We start from the raw sequence: 20,484 nt of genomic DNA on the forward strand, positions 1-20,484 counted from the left end.
CAGAAGTGACAAATGCATCTACTTATTTCTAAAAGATATAGGAAAATATTAACATTGCTGTTCAAGACCTGCATGTATTCATACAGAAGGAAGGCCAACTGAAATGGACCAATCACAGAAAAACTACTAGGAACTACTAGGAACATCACATCTGGCCTTTTCTTCATTGGCTCCTTTTGGAATCTACTAAACTCAAGCACTTTCAATCTACTAACTAAAACCAGGAGACTAGCATTTTAAATGGGGTTCTATTTGAGGATTGAAAAGTAACCATTTCACACCGGAAGAGTGCGTGTAGGCTGGCAGCCTTGCAAAGAAAAACACTGAGAGTATATATAATTATCATCCATAGATGTTGGAAGAGGAAAAATATAAGCAAGTGGGAGGAGGTTCTTGAAATAGAAAAACAATCTCGGTGTGAGAAATTAAAACTGTCTTAAATTCAAATACTCGGGAATCAGTCATACTGAACCATATTTACATTTACACTATTAACTACAGTAACTACAGTAAACTAATCACCAAAGTAAACAAATTCAAGTACTCTGCAAACTATAACGTGTAAGGTCAAGAAAGTGATGAACAATGAAGATTGCTGATTGCTTAGATAAGCAGATTTTTGCTTAGTGGGGAGATGTAAAAAAGAGGGTATCTAATTTATAAGCACCTGTCATAATGGTTAGAATAAAAGCCCCTGTGTGGAATTGCTGTTTCTGGCAGCTGTACGTTTGGAATTATGGCGCTGTGCTTTAGTAGCGTCTCTTTGCATTTTTCTTTTCATCTTGTCTATACTTTTTGTTGTTGCTGTTTGTTTACTTTCTATGGAAACAACAAACTCCTATTTTGAGACTTAAATTTTTGAGTATAAATCTTCATATGATTTTCAAATTGCTTTACATAAGAATAGAAAGGAATCAATTCTAGTTTGTCTAAACACTAAGAAAATTTGGAAGTACTGTAGCACCTTTTTCCCATTCTCTTCTGAATGCTTTTTTAGAGTCCTCCCATTTTTACCAGAAATTTGAGTTAAATTTTTGAAGTAACAAACCAGAGGAAGTGTAGGTACCTATATCTTACATTAACCTTCCAAGTATGTGATCTGAGCAGATAACTAGGCTCAATGCTCTGTACCCTGTCTGCTGGCCTTCTCTAATTGATTTTTAAGTCCATTAACCACTTCTAATTAAATTTTATAGAGGAATAAAGGTGTTGAAAACACTCATTTCATTACAGTTTGGAAGAATAGCAGCTGCATAAGGTAAAGAAACCTACATTTTGCCATGACTGTTCAGCTGGCTGTGCTACAAATATGCATATAAACCAAGCCACCACTGACCTCAGCACATTCTGTCTCTTTTCCAGCCAGGATTTAGGGGACATGAGAAGGAGCTTAGCATTTTCCAGTCAAGAGCTTTTGAAGACATTGATAGAGCACTATAAAATACCATGCAGTGGTAATTTTGCATTAGGGGTGAGTCAGATAGAGAGGTTATGTGGACCAGGGAAGGAGATGGTGCTTTCCATAATTGAGGCCATAAGAACATGGCATATACATCCATAGTAAATTTGTCATTTCTGGTGATACTGGATCTTCTAGTGGATCTTGTGGGGTAGAAGAAGGGCTCTTTAATGGCTTGAAATAAATTATTTCTGTAAGTATTTGCCCCAGTAATACATGACAGAGTATATAGGTATATGAAGTACAAATAGTGTTTGGGGAGTATTTTAAGAAGCAAATAAAGTCTCTACTTAAGTTTCAGCAATATATATATAAGTACTTATTACCTAATGACCAAAAAATGTCTTTTTCCTTTTAACTCTGAGTCATTAAGTTCACCAAAAGCTTTAGAGATGATTATTTGATGATATTGTGTTAATCAATCAAGAGTGTTTATTTTATAGGGATAGATAAGAAAGAGTACAAGAAAGTTATTACTCTGAAAGAGAAATTGTGCAATATTATAACTTCATAGTATTTTTAGTGTTTTACTGTACCATCACACTGTGTGACCTCAAGCAATACACATGATTGAATTTGTTCATTACTTGACAGAGCTTCGCTGCTTCGATCTATTCAATTTGGAGTGAAATCATTGCTATGAATACTGCCAAGTGTAAGACACTGATTCTTTATGTTAACTACATACCAACTGCCCACTTGCCACTTCAGTAATTGGTCTCTATTTCATTATGGTGCTAGGAAACAAAAACGTGGCTACAGCAGTCCCAGAATAGCAAGTTCCTTTTATAAATACAAGCAAACAATAAGACACGAGGCAGCTTATTTCTGGATAATTATAGGTTGATGGTTTAGTATGTATATCCCAAGGTCAATTGGCTTGTGTCATTGTAGAGGTTCAGGGACTGCTTTCAGATTGAGGGAGCAGGGGGTTGTATTCACAGCAGGAATGGGAACTTGATTTGTAGGATGGATGGAAACCACCTTACCCACCGAATTTCCAGTTATCATAACCAGCAATACGACATTAGTGGGAGCTAAACTGCAATTTACAGCTGTCTTACACAACCTAAAGCCATTTCATGAATGAGATTAACTATGCTGTTTAAATCAGTTTTACAGAGCGAGGTAGAGGAGGAATGTTATTTCATTCTGGAGAGTATCCATGGCCTGTAATTTAAATTTTATTTTATTTTTTAATTTTTTTCTGGAATTTAATTACCGCAGCTATAAAAGTACATTCTCAGTAAAACCTCATTACAAATATGTGTGCTGGAAAGCTGCCTCTGTCTAATGTATTCCATTATAACACACACACACACAATAAAAAAAAATAAAATAAAAAATCAGAGCTTAATTTTAACCTATTATAATACAGGAGGTCTCATTTTCATTATAAAGTTTTAGTACTGCAGTTTCATACAGTTTCATATCAAGGTAAATTAAACATGGTTTGTAATGGGCCCTTCCAGCTCCACCCACCCCTGCCCAGGTTCACACACCAACTGCAGCAAGACTGCAGCACAGCTGGGCTCCGTTCTCTCACAACTCTGCCCTGACAGGCCATGGCCCCTGCCTAGAGATACCACCAGCAGGTCCACAGCACAGCCTCGGCCCCAGGGAGATGCTTGGTGCCCCTGTTGCCCTGATCTTGGTGGGGCCCTGCCTACCTGGTGCCTCCTGGCCCAAACAGGGAGCCCCTGGCCCTCACCAGCACTGAAACACGCCAACACTACTTCTTTCGTGCATACTCCGACATTTTAGAGTACAGCTCTCTTAGCATAGAATACCAAACACTAATGAATTATACTACTTAATGTCGGTTTGATCTGCCGCTTTCATGCCATTTCAATTTATAATCTTTTTACAAAATTACATGAAAGTCACCCTTAATTTTTTCCCCTCATTTCACTGAAATAATTCCTATTTATGTAGCGTAGGCCTCATTCAACTTTTGAAACCCTGGTAAATTTTTTCTGGAGCTCCTTTAAAGTTAAGCAATACCTTGTGTTGGAGATGAACAAGAAGAAAAAAGATGTTCACAGCACAAACACTTTGAGCACAGCTTTCACATACCTCTCCAAGCTGAGAAGACACCTCTGTCGCTGCCCTTGATGCTTCTGGGGGGCTTCTGTCAGTGACACTGGGGAGAGCAGGGCTGCTTCAGATTGTGGCTCCTTTTAATAAATAAAAAGTTCTCCTTTTAAATGAATTATGTAGGTGACAATGAGTACAATGTCATATACAGGTAGCTAACGCTGCAGTCCTGCAGTCTTTTTAAACAGCTGTATATTTCTTATCAGAGCAATTAGGCCCTACCTACTTTCAGGCAACCATGTCTGAATGTCTTGAGCCAGAATATTCCCGAGGGGAGAAGAGAGAAAAAGACTGGATGGTTTTTATCTTACTGTAAATCATTAAAAGCAAAGAAGATGGTTCATGTAACAGTGGCATTAAAATAAAATGAGTGAAAGTGTGCCTTGGGCATAATAAAATCTTTAATTTGTCATTCATCTTCAGCTTTAGCCAGTGATTGATAGGTGATTTCACAAAAGTGTCCAGAGAAGATTCTGAGTGAATCAATTTACTATAATATTAATGTAGTTCAATTGCAGAAGCATTTGCTTTTTATTGCAACTTACTATTTCTCAATTTTGCTTACCTTTGGGGTATTGCTCAGTTCAGTCACCAAATTAGATGAATGCTTTTGAGTAAAACCGAGTTCCTCCAGAAATAAAAGTCTAACTTTAAGTAGAGTCTTAAAATGTTTGGCCACAGTAAATTTGTATTGAGGAGCAGTAATGTAATACAACTCAGCTGACATGAATATTGCATCCCACGATATTTTATTCTATCTCATGACTACCTGCCATGGTCCATTTATCTGGCCCATGAACAACTTTATGCAGGGATAATGGACACACTTTTGCAACATGAGTTAATACAAAGATTGAAGCTATGATGTCTTGTATCTGTCCTGCTGAAAGCACTTGCAATATACTTTCTATGCATATTTCATTACAGCAAACTTCCTGTGAAATGAAGGGTTTGGGTAGTGAAAATTCTGTCATCTTCAAAGGAAAGTGGGATTGTTTCCACTACCTATTTTATCTTCATAACAGTTGTATTAAGTTCTATATACAAAGGATCAGCTGCATTTTTAAGTGCGTCTCTCCTCCAGGCCCTTCTTTTGGTCTAAACTTGCACCATTTTTTCCTCCTTTAGATTTTATTCCTTTTTTTTTTTTTTTTTTTTTTTTCTTTTTCCCCAACATAGTTAGAGTAGCAATCTCTCACTTCACATAGCTCACACAATGCATTATTGTTATTATTATTATGAAAAAGAAAGGAACAAAACTCAAATTACTTTGGACTAGCTATTAAGCAGTTCATGCTGGTGCTATGATTTTGTCCTGTCCCACAGAAACACACACACGATAAAAAAGAAAACAAAACAAAACAACCCTGATGCCCAGTGGTTAACTAAATATCTTTATTTACTTAAATCAAGTATTATAATCATACTTTTATGAAGAATTTTTATGAAATATGTTCTTGAGTCCACACATGGTGGCACACTGGAAGGTCACTGTTGGGACTGATTGAGTAGACACTCAGACAGCCTTAGCTCTACATAACATACATGGGACATAACCTCCCCCAGATCTGACTCTTAAATAGAGAAGCCATTTATTTTCTGGCCAGCTGAACACTCAGTCTGTTCTATAATGTCTTAGGAAAGTGATTAAGCTGAAGGTATTAGAATATTAGGTCTGGAAAGAACATTGTGATAGGAAGTGTTTATTTTCAGGAGTTACTGCTTTTGCTGAAAAGCTAGAGATTGAACCTTTGATGAAAATCACTTCATTTTCAACACTAGTGAGTCAGTACACTGAGATATACATTGTCTTGATATACAAGAATCACAGTCTGTCTTACACTGATAGGTCATCTGTGGGGGAAACGTGGAAATTTCATAAAAAACTGACTGAAAAATCACACAAGTTTTCCTTTTTAGCTCTTTAGGTATTCTGTACTCTTTAAAGAATACTAGGGAAGACAATTCCCAGCGGTTCCAACACTCTTTGTAGCTTGACCTTTTTTGCTACCTTATTTCTTGAAACCAGTTTTAATTAAAATGGTGATAAAAATGAGTTTGGGAGTTCAGCCTATAGCAAGTCTCACAACAGCACTGTTCCATGATTCATGTGAATTAATGATAGTCTGTTACCAAGGGCTGTTTTTCTCCCACCATGATACAGACAAAATTAAAGAGGCTTCCAAGGCAAACAAAAATTGAATATCTGGATGTGAAACACTCATTAAAAAAAAAAAAATAATAATAATAAAATACATATTTTTAAATAAGAATTATTTTTATGCTTTTTTTTTTTTTTTTTTTTTTTTCAAGTTGCCTTTGAGAAAATTGTACTCAAATATCCAATTACAATTACTTTCCACAATAGACTTCTAGTCTGACTTCTTAACAAGGAGATCTAACAGATATTCTTCAGAGGCTTAGGCTATATCTGGTAAATCATATCATTTCTGTAGGTTTGATGGCCAATTCACTGGGACTCAGGAGATCTGAACTGTATTCCAGGTTCCAAGACCGCCTTCTTGGGAACTCCAAGTTTTTTCACTTTGCTATTCAAAAAAATAAAGCAAATGTAATGTAATGCTTTTGTGAAGTGTTTTGAAATCTCCTGATAAAAACATTGCATACAAGCTAGCTATTAATATTCTTATTTTCAAGAGGAAGGCTTTGTGCAAAATTACTTTGAAGGCCCATTTTCTCCCTTAAGGAATTGCACCTTGGCATGTCTGGTAATGATTTCCTGTACTATAGTTCATATGTTTTGTTCTATTTAATATATATTTTTTTAATTTTATACTTTATATTAAAAACATTTATATACAAAAAACATTTATTAAAAACATTATATAAAAACATGTTTTTTTTATATAAAAACAAAGAGTTTTACCCTTATGAGATGCACTTGTTGCAATGATCATGCTTTCTGTAGGGACCACAGGCATGGGGGTCTCATGGGGGAGTACCATGCCACCAGGTTGCTGTCATTAGGCTTCCAGCATTGCCCTGGTCTGGATAGAAGGTTGGAGGAAACCCAAAACACTGACCATACAGTCAAACTGGAGGCTGCCCTTCCAGTGTGCCTGGGAAACAAGCAAGCACTGGTAAAGCCTGTGAAGATCATAGTACTCTATACTCTTTCAGCATGCAAATCTTTCTCTTCTACAAAGCATTCTATCCAGCAATGCTAAGTACTTCACCGCACATTCAGCAACATATATATTTTATATTTGCATGCAGAAAGAGAAGCAGAGTAGGTTGAGAAAATTCATCTCTTCCAGCTCATAAACATGTCTTTGCTATGAAATCAAAAATTTGCAGGAATCTGCTACTTTTCTTCTATGAATTTTGTCACTGATTCCCCAAACATAGAAGTCATTTAAATATGTCCTTACCAAAGGAGCAGCAATCAGAGTAGAATTTAATCTGTTGTACCTTGTATGTGCATTAAGCAGACTTTCAATTGCCAGGGAAGTCTCCTGGGAAAGTTCATGTGCTGTATGCTAACTACTATCTTTCTCTACTTTCCCCTGCACTCACTTTGTTTTAGTTTGGTCAATGTCCCTTTGGATAAGGTGACTGATATCTTCATTACCACTGCTGGAATGGCCTTGTACATGAGCAGCCTCTGCTTCTTATTTGCTACATTTGTGTATTTGTGTATTTTCACTCTTATTTGTATATAGCCCAGAGTCATGATAGAACAGTGCACAGAATTTGAACTCGTGAAGTGACTGCCCTGGCTACTTTTTCATTCTTTCACTACTACAAATCATGATTCTGCAGATTTTCCAACTGTTGGAGATTACTCTCCTATATATTCACAGAATAATACTTAAACCTCTAGTATTTAGATTTCATTGATATATGCTCAGCTTTGCAAAGTCATCTGCAACTTCAGTTCCTAGGTCTCCCCAGAATTGTTTTTAATAATACTGAAAACAACTTCAAATCCAACTTCAAGATAACACTCCATCCATTCAAGACTCCTACTGAGGTATCATCTGATTTCCTAAAAGAAGATTATAGCTAGGTACAGCTATATAGATATAAAGAAGATATAGCTAGGTATTAACAATAGTAAAGTCTGCATCATGATAATGAGATGAAATATGTAGAATTGTGTCCCAGTTATTTGTTTCCCCCCCTTCTTGATTATTCTCATTTCATCACCAGCTTCATTCAGACCAGGATAAAGGAGATGGATCACTTAAGTACATCCTTTCTGGAGATGGAGCAGGAGACCTCTTCATTATCAATGAAAACACTGGTGACATCCAAGCCACGAAGAGACTAGACAGAGAAGAAAAGCCTGTATACATACTTCGTGCCCAGGCTATAAATCGAAGAACTGGAAGACCAGTGGAACCAGAATCTGAGTTCATCATCAAGATCCATGATATCAATGACAATGAGCCAATGTTTACAAAGGATGTTTACAATGCCAGCATTCCAGAAATGTCAGATGTTGGTAAGTGCTAACAGTTAATTTCTGTATCTAATGTGAATTCTTTCTGTGGATTTTATTAAGGGACCAAAACTGAAAGGTAATGAATGCAGACATCTGCTGTTTGCGATGAGTAGAAGTAACTCAGCCATTAAAAAAATCTGTCTCCAGTGAAATTAGTGACAATGGTTTGCTGAAAATGTAAGTATCAGATGAGTAAAATACTCTTCCTCTGTTGTGCCACAGAAAAAGCAAGTTAATGCATTCTTGTTTAGCTCACAGTGAAAGTAAGGTGAGCTGACCTCTGTTACAGGACACCTTCTGAGAGTTAAACATACATTGGTAACGTAATTTAGTTGCAGTGTAATAGTATGTTAAGATATGGTCACCTACGTTGGTCAGCACCAGCTATCCAGCTAATGTTGTTTAGTTCAAGAAGGTTAAAAAAAAGGGAAAAAGGGGAGATGCAGAAGTGAGTGTACACATTTCAGGAAAGAAAACTGTGAGCCAAGTCAACTCATCCTTAATTCTTAGATATGTCATTACTTTCCTATTAATTTTGTTGCTTTTTCTAGGCAACAAAACTGAGCTACAAAGTCCACTGATGTCCATTTAAATCTTTCCATTTGTTTCAAAGATGTCAAGCCATCAGAATGAATAATAAATAAATAAATAAATGAGGAGAGAGACAATTCCTTGAAATATGACTTATGGTTGGATCTTTTTCAGAGAAGTTCATAGGTTTTGAATTTTTCTCTCTGATTCTTAGGGATGTCATTTTGATTTTTTTATCAGAGAAAAATGGATGGCTGAATGGCAAGAAGCACAGTTATAAGCTGAAAAAATACCCGGAGACAGAAACATTAATTAATCACAGTCAAGAATGAGATTAAAATAAAGCTCAAGCAATGTGAAAATAAAGACTTTAGGGCATACTCTCTCTTCTCATTCATGGGACTTGTCACACAGATGTAACCTCAACTGTTGAAGACAGAAACTAATATTCACATTTTAGTATGTGAAGCGAACACTTTATTCACAAATCTGCTTTAAATCCTAAAACTTAAGCTCACTTATCATGTTTGTTAACACTTTGACTAGGATTCAAAGACATTTCTTTCTCTAAAAGATATATAAAAAAACAGATTTACATTCTGATGTCAAACACTTTAAAGTCTAACATTGTTCTGTCTGTAAATTTTAGTTTACCCTTTTGCAAGCATGAGTAAATTTGTGAAAGTATATCCTTGATCTAGATTTAAACTCTAAACACCTTCGATATCTAATGAAAGTTGGGTTTCTGATTTGTTCCTAAGACCTGTGATAAAGGATTTATGTATCTACTTGATAACTGCAGTTTAGTGAACTGAGAAAAAGCCAGTCATTATATTGGTTTAGAAACACTGTCTTTTATAAGCAGAATAACTCCTACCAAATAAGACTTTACCTTTTGCTACATGTTTGACTTGAACCTCAGCTGTGCTTTTCTACATTGTAAGTTGTCTCAGAAGCAAGGAAAAAAAGAAAAAAAAAAAAAGAAAAAAGAAAAAAAAAAAAGAAAGAAAGAAAGAAAGATAGAAAGGAAGGAAGAAAAAAAAAATGGTATTTTTTTACTTTCTGTAATTTATTATTGCAGGTACCTTTGTTGTGCAAGTCACTGCAACTGATGCTGATGATCCTACATATGGAAACAGCGCTAAAGTTGTCTACAGCATTCTCCAGGGACAACCATATTTCTCCGTAGAATCTGAGACAGGTCAGAAGACCTTGTCTGTCATTCTGTGACAATGTCTGCAATTTAAAATGACATGTTAAGCCAAGCTAGGACATATTAGACAAAAATTTCAAAGAGATTATATCTTATTCAGTGCAAAATCTGACAAACTTAATAGAGCGATACATCTGTAAACATGACACCTACATTATTTTAATCTCACAAGCAAAATCTAATAAATACAATTAGTACTGAATGCGAACCCGTTTTCAATCACTTTTAACAAGCAGTGCTACAGAGACTGCCATAGATGCTTAAATTAAACCAAATAGGTTGGCTTTTAGAAGAAAACAAGAAACAGGTGGGTGTGCAAAAGAAGTGCTTAATCCTCATATATCTTCATAATGGCTAAATTAAGACTGAGGGTTTGCTTTTTTTTTTTCTTTTTCTTTTCCTCCTTCTGCTTCTTCAAAACTTGTTTAAAGTAATTATAATTTCTGTACATCTGCAACATATCACTTTAATGCTAATTTTATGAAAGAAATCTTAATTAAGAATAATGATAGAAGAGGTAAAATTGGCTGTTGAGCTACACTGGCAGATCACAAATAGAATCTCAAAGTTCTGAGTTCTCTTCTTGGAATATATTTAAATTATATACAGTGACTAGAATTTTTTATGGGCTGAATAACAGACTGCTTTGGAGCCTGTGTGTGTAAAACGTGTGAATTCTGACTGACCAGATCTGCTGTACCACTACACTAACCCATTATACAGATACTCTCAGGACTTAACGTCAAACTTCTACAAGATTTGAAGAAGCTCCTTAAATAGGAATATCCATTGTGATAGGTTGCTGGAAGATAGAGTTCTCCTCAACATCCTTACAGAAAAGAATGGTATTCCAGACAATTAGTGAGGGTTTAGAACTGTTTCTTATCTAAATTTAGAGACTTGTTCAAGATAGAGATGAGATATATTTGTTCTCAGAGCTATAATATGGATAATGCACCCAGGAGTTCAGCAGTAATACCCTTTTAGCAAGAGGGTTGTATGAGGAATGGAAGGGAAGCAAGGTAAACCACAGACTTGATCATGCTGCCATGGAAATCAATTGCAAAACTCCAAGAGTCAAATAAGTCATTGTTGAAGCTGTTATGAATTTTCCCATGGATTTCAGTGCTTGGATTTCATCCCTTTTGTCTACAAAGGAGTCAGTTCTTAGCCTCAAGACACCCAGTCAGAACACAAACATTTTGCTTCATGGTAAATCTAAATGACTGAAATTCAATAGGAGTTGAGCTTAAAAATGACTTTGTACCTTTTAAGAAGGAACAGTCTAACAAAATTATTTCAATCAATGTAGAAATAGAAATATATATACTTGGGCATGCTTGTATGCTTACAATTTTTTTAATTAACTTCTCCCATTTTAATGTTGCCACACTGCCTCTTTAATGTTGTACTGCTGAATTTAGTTCAGCAAGAGACTTTAGCATGGAACTGAAAGGGTGTAAATAGTTATGTAAAATAACACTGCTCACAGATAGAACATCTTTCTGGGGATGCCACTACTATTGTGTCTGTCATATAGGCAGCAGCATGAGATATGATATGACAGGTCTGTAATTTAATGTGCCATCTCATAACAGTAAATATTTGTACTGGGCAAAGTTTACTCATTACACAGAGATTGCTTTGTTCTTTAGGCTGTGGGTTTTTTTTTAAATGAGGATTTTCATCAAAGTCAGTACATTCCTTGTGAATTTTACTTCTTTAATTTTCACATTTTAGGTATTATTAAAACTGCTTTGTTAAACATGGACCGTGAAAACAGGGAGCAATATCAAGTGGTCATCCAGGCTAAAGACATGGGAGGCCAGATGGGCGGATTATCAGGAACCACCACTGTGAACATCACACTGACCGACGTAAATGACAATCCTCCTCGGTTCCCCCAGAGTATGGAATGTTTATATTCTATGTCTTTACAATACAGTGAACAAGATTTAAGTTTTTTGTTTGTTTTCGTAGTCAAGCTTCTGCTGTCATGAATTTACAGAGTATGACTTCACTTAAAGAAAAAGGAAATACACAAGTAAGAAGTAGCAACATGCTAAGGTTAATTACAATCATTGGGAATCTTACCTTTAATATTTTTACTACAGCTGTAATAGATACTCTGAGAAGTGAATTAACAAAGAGAAGCAGTTTCTATTTTTTGCCACCCATTAAATAGCTTTGACTGATACAATCTGTATTTTCTGATCAATATTGTTTTTATAATAGACCTTGTGGTCAACTACATTTTAAGGAGTCTGTTCTAGTTTAACATGTTTAACTTTTGAAGTATTTATTTAAGAATGTAAAATGATCCGCAGAGCAACTCTACCAAAATGAGTGTTTTTACCTATGAACCATTTACCTCAATGGGTTATCCTATATTCATTGCAAACAGAAACAAAGACACATATAGAAATATACCAGATATTCAACCTATTCTCCTCCTCTTGCCTCAGATAATTTAGATAGCTGTGTAGTATTTAAAGAAAACAGTTGAGTCAGATCTCTTAGAAAGCCATTTGTATTAATGATTGTTCATTGCCATAAGTGATTCAACGTGATCCAGCTTTCATTCACGTTTCTTTCTCTCTCCTTTTCCTTTATTTTTGCTTCATCTTACCACGGCTCTGTGTGCATGTGTGTATCAGAGTGTCAGTGTGTGTCAAAGTCAAGAGCAGCTGTTCAAGAAAATAATTGCAGATACTATCAGACAAATCAGCAAGCTTTGGCGGTTAAGTCACTGGGAATGTTATTGGAAGCAACTTGTCATTTAAGTTCAGAGTCTGTTCTTAGCTGTGGGCAAAACGTTTCCATTTAAATTAAAACAAGTTAAGAGGAAATATAGCACTCTTCCTCCAATGAGTTAATTATACATCTCCGGACATGAGTGTCTTCAATATAAAAGCCAAAGATACAGACTCATAATAGCAACATTCCCCAAGTAGTTTTTTCTCAGGGGAGAAATTCAGTGCAGCATATTAGTAATAGGCATTTGAGCTGGATTTGCTTTTAGTGGGCTTTTAGTGATACTAAACTGCATTGGCCTCTGGCAGGTCTTAATATTTTATTTGTCTTTTGACCCCAAAACATTTTTCATATGATGTTTTGACACTGTTAATACAGACTGGTAGTATCTAGGAAAGTATGTTGCTAAAGCTGCATATATGCAGGGAAAAATATCCCTTCACACTAGAAAAAAAAAAGGTAGAAGAAGTTACTTTTATCCCTATGAAAGTAAGGCAGAGTCTGAATGCTTTTGCACCAGGAAAGTATGAAGACAAAGTCACCCAGTAACGCTCTGTTCATGACGAACAGGACAGCAGGCTTAGAGTTAGCATCCAAAATACCATGAGTCTGACTGACAAAAGCTTCCTCTTCTGTCTGCTGTAGGCACCTACCAATTCAGAGCTCCTGAGTCTACGCCACCTGACTCACCAATTGGCAGGATTAAAGCTAATGATGCAGATGTGGATGAAAATGCAGAGATTGAATACAGCATCACTGAGGGGGATGGATATGACATGTTTGGAATTACCACAGACAAGGACACACAGGAAGGAATTCTAACTGTCAAGAAGGTACACATACTAACACACTTCATACTAACGTCAGGAATACCAGAAAAAAAAATTGTATCTACCACATTTGTTTTCCATTTTTAGTGCAACATATTGCTTATTAAATTGGATGCCACCTAATAGGACTGTCTACAACATTACCTACATAATTTTTTTTTAATACAATTAGGATGCTTTCTCCTTTACAAAAATAACACACGTGATTTGAGAGATCTGAGAGATTACATAACCTGTGGAGTAGGATAAAAGTGAGAAAATTCTGTCTGAATGTTTCTACAGGACAATTGAAGGTGCTACCCAACTGTGACTTTGTCTCTGTCATGCATACAGGAGTTGTTCACTTCTTAGAAATGTGCTGTGTTAGCACCACAGAAATATACAGTGTCACACAGCCTACTCTGCACTATCAAAAGGTATTGGGTCGTATAGCTATAATATATCAAAATACAAAGACAAATTTATTTTTTCCCATGCTATAAAGACGTAATTAAAAACCCATCAGCATGCTTTTCCTTCAGAAACAAAACAAAACAAAATAGTGCTGTGTTGGATCACAATGGACATCATCTTCTAGGCTGCACGTTGGCTGTCAGAAAAGGTTTGAGAAATATTGTTTAGAGTGGGCTATCAGGAAAGCTTGATAAGGTTACAGATATCATCCTCCATCAGTTCAAGTTCAGTCATCACTGAATAGACATTGAGTAGATTTTCTGAACGTGCACTTGCTTTTGATATCAGTACGACACCTGTCATTACTTGTTTTTTAAGAGATGCCTTTAAGGGGCTGATTATGATATCAGTCTAGCTCTGTTTGCATTTCTGTCTCTTGGTGGCTGAAGCTGTGAATCTTCTACAGCCTAATGGAGAAGTGGGATAAGTAGTCTCTCCTCACATTATTCTAAGGAATGTAAGAAATGGTTCCTAAAACCTTCTTCACATTTTATCAATGTGTGATATGGTCATAGCCTATCATAAAGTAATGTTTTCCATGGGTGATCCTGAATGTCTTCTGACACCAAATAAGACAGTGATTCATTTGAGTAATGGAATGTCAACATGTTAGAAAGGAGCTCCTAGAGAATCCCCCTTTAGTGTATGGTACTTAAGGTCAAGAGATGGAGAGCCTGGAAGACAACAAAATTTCAAAACCAACAGGATAAAAAGAGTTGATGCTATCTGAGAAGGTACCATTAATTTGAGTTTAGAAGTTTTTGGCACAGAATTCCCTGCAAAAGTATTTTTGTTGTTGTTGTGTTGTTTTTTTTTTTCCTAGAACTTCCCATCAGTGGCAAAGAGCCCCAACTTTCTTCCCTCTTCTGGCATGTTAATTCCAGTTCAGGCTCCTGTAACCTAGCACAGGTTTCCATCCCCCAGTTCATTTAGATACTCAGGCTGCTCACCATAGCTATCCCCACAGACTTCTCAAGGTTTTTTGTCTGTTTGTTTGTTCGTTTGTTTCTCTTCCCAGGCACTGGATTTTGAAAATAAAAACTTGTATATTCTGAAGGTGGAAGCCACCAATACTCACGTGGATCCTCGATTCCTCTACTTGGGGCCATTCAAGGATTCAGCCACTATCAGAATTCAAGTAGAAGATGTAGACGAACCCCCTGTGTTCAGCAGACCAGCATATATAATTGAAGTGAAAGAAGATGTTCCAATAAACAGTGTAATAGGAACAGTAACAGCGCAGGATCCAGACGCTGCCAAGAACCCTGTCAAGTAAGCACAGACTTTCAGCTCACTCTGTATTCTTTTAAGGCTTTGATTTTGCTTTTTTTTCATGTGAGTACATACAAAGAAATCCCTTTTGAGAATGAAATAGTTTCGGTATGCTTATATATGGAGTAGCATAGATGGTAAACGATCTCTTACTTGAGCTTATCTACGTATATGTGATGGTGTTTGCATGGCCTTTGCATCTTGAATTATATCATAGCCTTTCTAGTAAACAATGGTTGTTGTTAGTTTTACCATGGAATAGTTTACTGGGAAAGAATACTATGATGATGCTAGTAGTGCTTCCACCTCCAACGTTTTCCAGTGCAGTGTTGTGCATCCTTTTGGCGATATGAAAGGGTAGTGATTCAGCAGCTCACTCTTCTCCCATCCATTCAAATTTGCTTAACAGAGGTCACATTTACCTTCTAAATACCACAATTAGAAATACCTTAAAAGCACTTGCTTCACACACAGACTGTTCTCACTTACATCAGCATAAGTTTAGTAATAAAAATTCAGGCTCATAGACTTCATAAATTACAGTTGCTATGACTCAGTTAATAAGTCTTAGAGGAAATAGAGTAAATGCTAAGGTTGGTGTAGCTAAACCTAAGCCTTCTTTTTTGATGTTGTTGTTTTTGTAAATTAAAAGGTCAACTGTTTCAGTACATCTGAAAACTGGAGTACTGAAGTACATAGATCATATTAGATAGAATATGAAGGAACTTCTAAATATCCATGTGTTTTAATTAGAGTTCATTGCTGCTGACAAGGCAGTAAGAGGAGGAAATGAAAAATACAGCAATATTAAATCCAGGTCAATTTTTAGCATGTCTCTGGGTTAGGCATGTTGGAAATGCAATAGTGTATTTAGATCAAAGATAGAACAATACAGGTTTAATAAAAATCCAATCCGTCAATACTTTGTACATCTGCAGACAGCTATCTTTCATCAAGATGTCTTAGAGTGCTTACGAAGCATGAGTAAGTTTTAAGCTCTCAGCTCATCCAGTGAGATAGGTAAATACTACTATCTTCATTTCCTAGAAGAAACTTTCTGTCACAAACCCAATCTATTTGAATGCCTCGCCCTGGACATGAATTCTTGTTCAAGACTAAGCCTTTTTATTTTAATTAAGGTTTGCTTTTATTTATATCATTGGCATGCAACAATCATAGGAAGTCCTGGATTAGAAGAGAAAGCATAGTGACTTGAAGGGCAACATGATGTTTTGATTGCTGTGGTGAATTTCAGGGAAAGAATGAATACCATCTATAGCATGTCTTCATGGGTACGCTAACATGAAGATGAAAAATTGCTTGAGGTGAGACCCAGGCAAAACCCTTCCCATCCTCATATAAACATACTTTTTCATGTCTAATGGCACTAGAGAATGAGGGGAATGCTTCTCTGATTCCCTCTGCTCCCCTGTTGTGATAACTATAACCACTTGAATTTCACACTACCACCACCTCTTAATTTTTAAGTGATTTACAGTGAATAGGGGTTACGCTTATGTTGCGTGTTGCCTATTGGCTCTTTTCTATTAATTGAATGTGTGTGCTAAAATTTATTTATCATCCAAAGGGCAGTTACTAAGTACTGTACAGGTACTCTACATATGAAAGTATAATTACTGAACAAATTTGAGTATAAATGTCAAAAGTGATGCTTAACAGCATCTCTATGTACGATCTCTATGCAGTAATAATTTGAAACAGTAAGAGAGAAAAGAGAAGAAAAATAAAAATAAGGAAGTTTAGAGTAACAGAAGTAAACACAGAAACAATAAACAGGAAAATCAGTAGGAGGGAAAGGAGAGAGCAGCAGCCTGTGAGATGTTATCTTACAATAAATGCATGTAGGTTGCTCTGAAAGTAATGCTTCTTATTTATTTGGAAAATAGAACAGATAAAAAGAGCATAATAACACTATTTGATAGAGCACATTCTCAGCTACAAAACACTATTTTTCCACACAGTGACCACGATCATCTACGCATTTTCACCAGCAATGAACAAAAGCCTGCATGCTGCATTCATAAAAATCCGCACCAGTGGAGATGACTCACTGTTGCTGTCTCCATTGCTGAAATGCACCACCCACTGCCTCACTGTGCTTACTGTTTGGCCTCCATAAATATTCAGCAAATACTGATGAATGTCAATGACTGCAATCTTTTCCTCATGGAGGAATTCAAAAACACACCTTTGTTTCATATGCACTTTTGTGTCAGATAGCCCCTCTGCTGCCATCTGTCACATGGCAACAAAATATAAAAGAATCCTGATGGGAAGGTTCAGCCTCTACTGACATACCACATTCACATCTGATGCTGTGGGCCAACATAATAAAATAGGCGGCATTACTTTTGGAGCAACTGTCGTAATTTTATGGTGCTAATGCCTTGGATATTTCCTAGAATTTAGGGTCAGAGGTTGAGTCTGTGTTGTTTTGACAGGGTGATTTTTTTCCATCATGCAATCGAGATTCTAAATTTGATTTTCTCTCTGAGCTTCAGGGAAGATGCAATTAGACTGTATATATATGGCTTGTCACTTGCTTGTCAATTCTCCTTGACAGTTAAAAATAAAATCTTTAGATACTTGATATTACAATGAAAACCTTTCATTTTCTCCTCTACTTTAGTGAAGATTTCTCTTTTTAAACAAACTGAGTCCTAACTCTGTTAGATGAAAGCCCCTTTGATCTTCCATTAAAGGAAACCTTCACAATATCATTATGAAAATGCATTATGAAAAATTCACACACACATCCCTTCCTGACCCACAAATCTTCCTGACTTGCGGTTGCATTACACAGCAAGCTGCTGGGCGTCAGGAGACAATGAAGCAATATCCAAATACGAAGCGGATATCTGCCCCGGTTATAAGAGTACATCGTTGCCTATGACCTGTGTATCAGTAAAGCATCAGTCCTGCTCTTATAAATTAGCTTTTCTGCTATGTAACATTAAGGAAATATAAAAATACACCAATAAATGTTTGGCTATATGTTTAAATAACCATCCACGCATAGCATTGTTCATACACTCCTGATTAATATTCCACTGTCTGTCTGTGCCATGAAAGGTTCTGCATTCTGTTTTTCCTTGTTCTAAAGAGAAACGATGTTATGAACCACTGCATACTGAAAAAAACCAAAACAAATAAGAAAAAAGAGCTGCAACTGGCATTTCTGTATTGTACATCAGATCTCTGTAAATTGCTAGTCGAGGCTTTTTTTCTATACTAACTCCTTACAGTCATAATGAAGTTCATCAGTCACTGGAGCTGTCTCCCTGCTGTGATTTGATTTACAAAAGTTTCCTAGATCTACAAACAAATGCGAGGCTTAATTTTGTTTGTATATTTTAATGACAGCATATTTGCATGTGCTAGATTCACTCTTTCACTCGCCCCTTCTTCCTGTTATGTACAAGGAGAGGATGGAATATATATAGATACCTTTTAACTTCCTAGCTTGTCAATTCCTCAAGGTTTGAAAGTGATGAGGTCATGAAATATGACAAATACGCACCAATAATTTCATTAAATAAATGTAGAAATGAGTTTGATGTTGTCTGCTCAATTCTTACTGTGTTATGATCCATAAGTCAGAATCACCACTAGTTCCGCATAATTAACAGTTCTCGACCAAAAGAGACTGGATTATACAAACTGAGAAACAGAACTGACAGTCTGGCTTATTAAAATCATCTTTCTAGTCCAGGGTTAATGATATAATTAGAATATGCTTTAACTGCATTGACCTTGTTTGTATTTTCCCTTGAATATGAAGAAATAAAATTAACATTTCATTAAGAAGCTGTTCTCTGCTTATTTATTTATTTATTTATTTTTCCTGGGCTTAACTTTTCTCTGCACAAACAACTGAACATACACTCAGTTTTACTCGGATTTGCATTTTTAAATTCTTAATGTTTCAAAGAAGTCTTCAATGTATAAAGCTCCAGAACATTTTCTTTCATTTCACTCAGATACTGTATCACAGATGCGATTGAATCTGGGCAATCTTAGAAAGTAATGATAGTGATTACAATATGTCAAGGCATTAAAATATGCTAAGGTTGTAAGATATGTTAAGTCCATTCAGAATATGAAGCATGTGTGAAGGCATAATTGAAGAAAAAAAGAACAACTCATGCCTAAAGCTAGATGCTTTCTTAAATATCTTGCTGAATAAGAGCCTGAAACATACTATTAGAGTTGGCCAGAATAGCTAATCTACAGAAATTCCTGGTATTTTCATTTGAAACAAGAATGAAAAATCTAGATGCACTGTGAAGTGGAAATACTGAAGTATTTCAGCTGAAAGATATGGAAATGAGCTGCAGAATGTCTGAAAAATGACTGAATTCACAAAATACCAACATAATATCATATAAAAGCCAGAATGAATGAAAGTTAAAATGAAATGTTTACCATATCAAATACTTACTTTGTCAAAATATACAAGAGTCAAACTGCTCGGTATAAACTTGTTTCCATCAAACATTTCAGCTAAGTCAAGAAATTCACGTGTAATATTTACATTTGGACAAAAATACATGGCTTGCTGGAGCTGTCCCGTCACTCAGTGCTGCCTATTCCATACCTTCGCACATACTTTGTTCAAGCTGTCAGTAATGTTATAATGGTGCACTGAGAAACTAGGCTAGTGACACCAAAGTTGACTTCGCACAGCTAAAATTTTTGTATTGTTAGTCAACTGACAGTGAGGAACAAGGACTAAATCAACTGACAGGCATAGTAGAGCACGCCTATGCAAATACTACCAAACTATTTTGCTCTCTGAGTACCTTTGAATTTCATTTGGTTGTTTCCATAGAAATTGCACATGTAAAAAGAAAAGTAATGTATTCAAAATAATTAATGCTTTCTACAATTTTGGGAAGGTACTTTTCACTAAATTCTCATTTTAGAATAAGACTACTTTAACTTGCTGTGGATATCATATCCCATTTTTTTCACTTGAAAAGAGAAACCATGAAGTTACAAAATAATTAGTAGGTTAGTGTTTTCAATTTAAACCTTTCTTAGAATCACTTTTCAGCTGAGCTCTTCTATCTGTTCCTATCTGTGTGTGAGATCATTCTCAGAAGTTAAGAAACTGCACAGGCCCTGCAAAATCTGCAGAATAAAGGACATATCACGGAGCTGTTCCTAGAGCAGAGAAGGGAGTGAAATTTTTTCTTCAGCCTCTGCATTCCCCTCAATTCTATAGTGAAAATGAACTCTGCCAGTCATTCTCCTGGCCCAGTTTTCATCTGATTGCATTCTAGTTCAGCTGTATCTCAGTTTTATCTTTGCTTAAACATAGCAGTAGCTTCCTTCACTCCACTGATGTGGAGACAAAGCAAGGACAATGGGCTTTAAAACGTTC

The 20,484-nt window shown here is 36.0% G+C and overlaps 1 protein-coding gene across 1 annotated transcript in view; it reads left to right on the plus strand.

The window, feature by feature from the left end:
- LOC140247595 (cadherin-6) overlaps nt 1-20,484 on the plus strand; it is a 104,098-nt gene that overhangs the window by 68,622 nt on the left and 14,992 nt on the right. Inside the window, exons 3-7 of the mRNA XM_072327251.1 lie at nt 7,730-8,024; nt 9,637-9,756; nt 11,509-11,676; nt 13,168-13,355; nt 14,824-15,077. Coding sequence (XP_072183352.1) covers nt 7,730-8,024; nt 9,637-9,756; nt 11,509-11,676; nt 13,168-13,355; nt 14,824-15,077 — 1,025 coding nt within the window. The remainder of the gene's footprint in view (nt 1-7,729; nt 8,025-9,636; nt 9,757-11,508; nt 11,677-13,167; nt 13,356-14,823; nt 15,078-20,484) is intronic.

This window comes from Excalfactoria chinensis, chromosome 2 (genome assembly GCF_039878825.1).
Source record: "Excalfactoria chinensis isolate bCotChi1 chromosome 2, bCotChi1.hap2, whole genome shotgun sequence".
Classification (NCBI taxonomy): Eukaryota; Metazoa; Chordata; class Aves; order Galliformes; family Phasianidae; genus Excalfactoria; species Excalfactoria chinensis.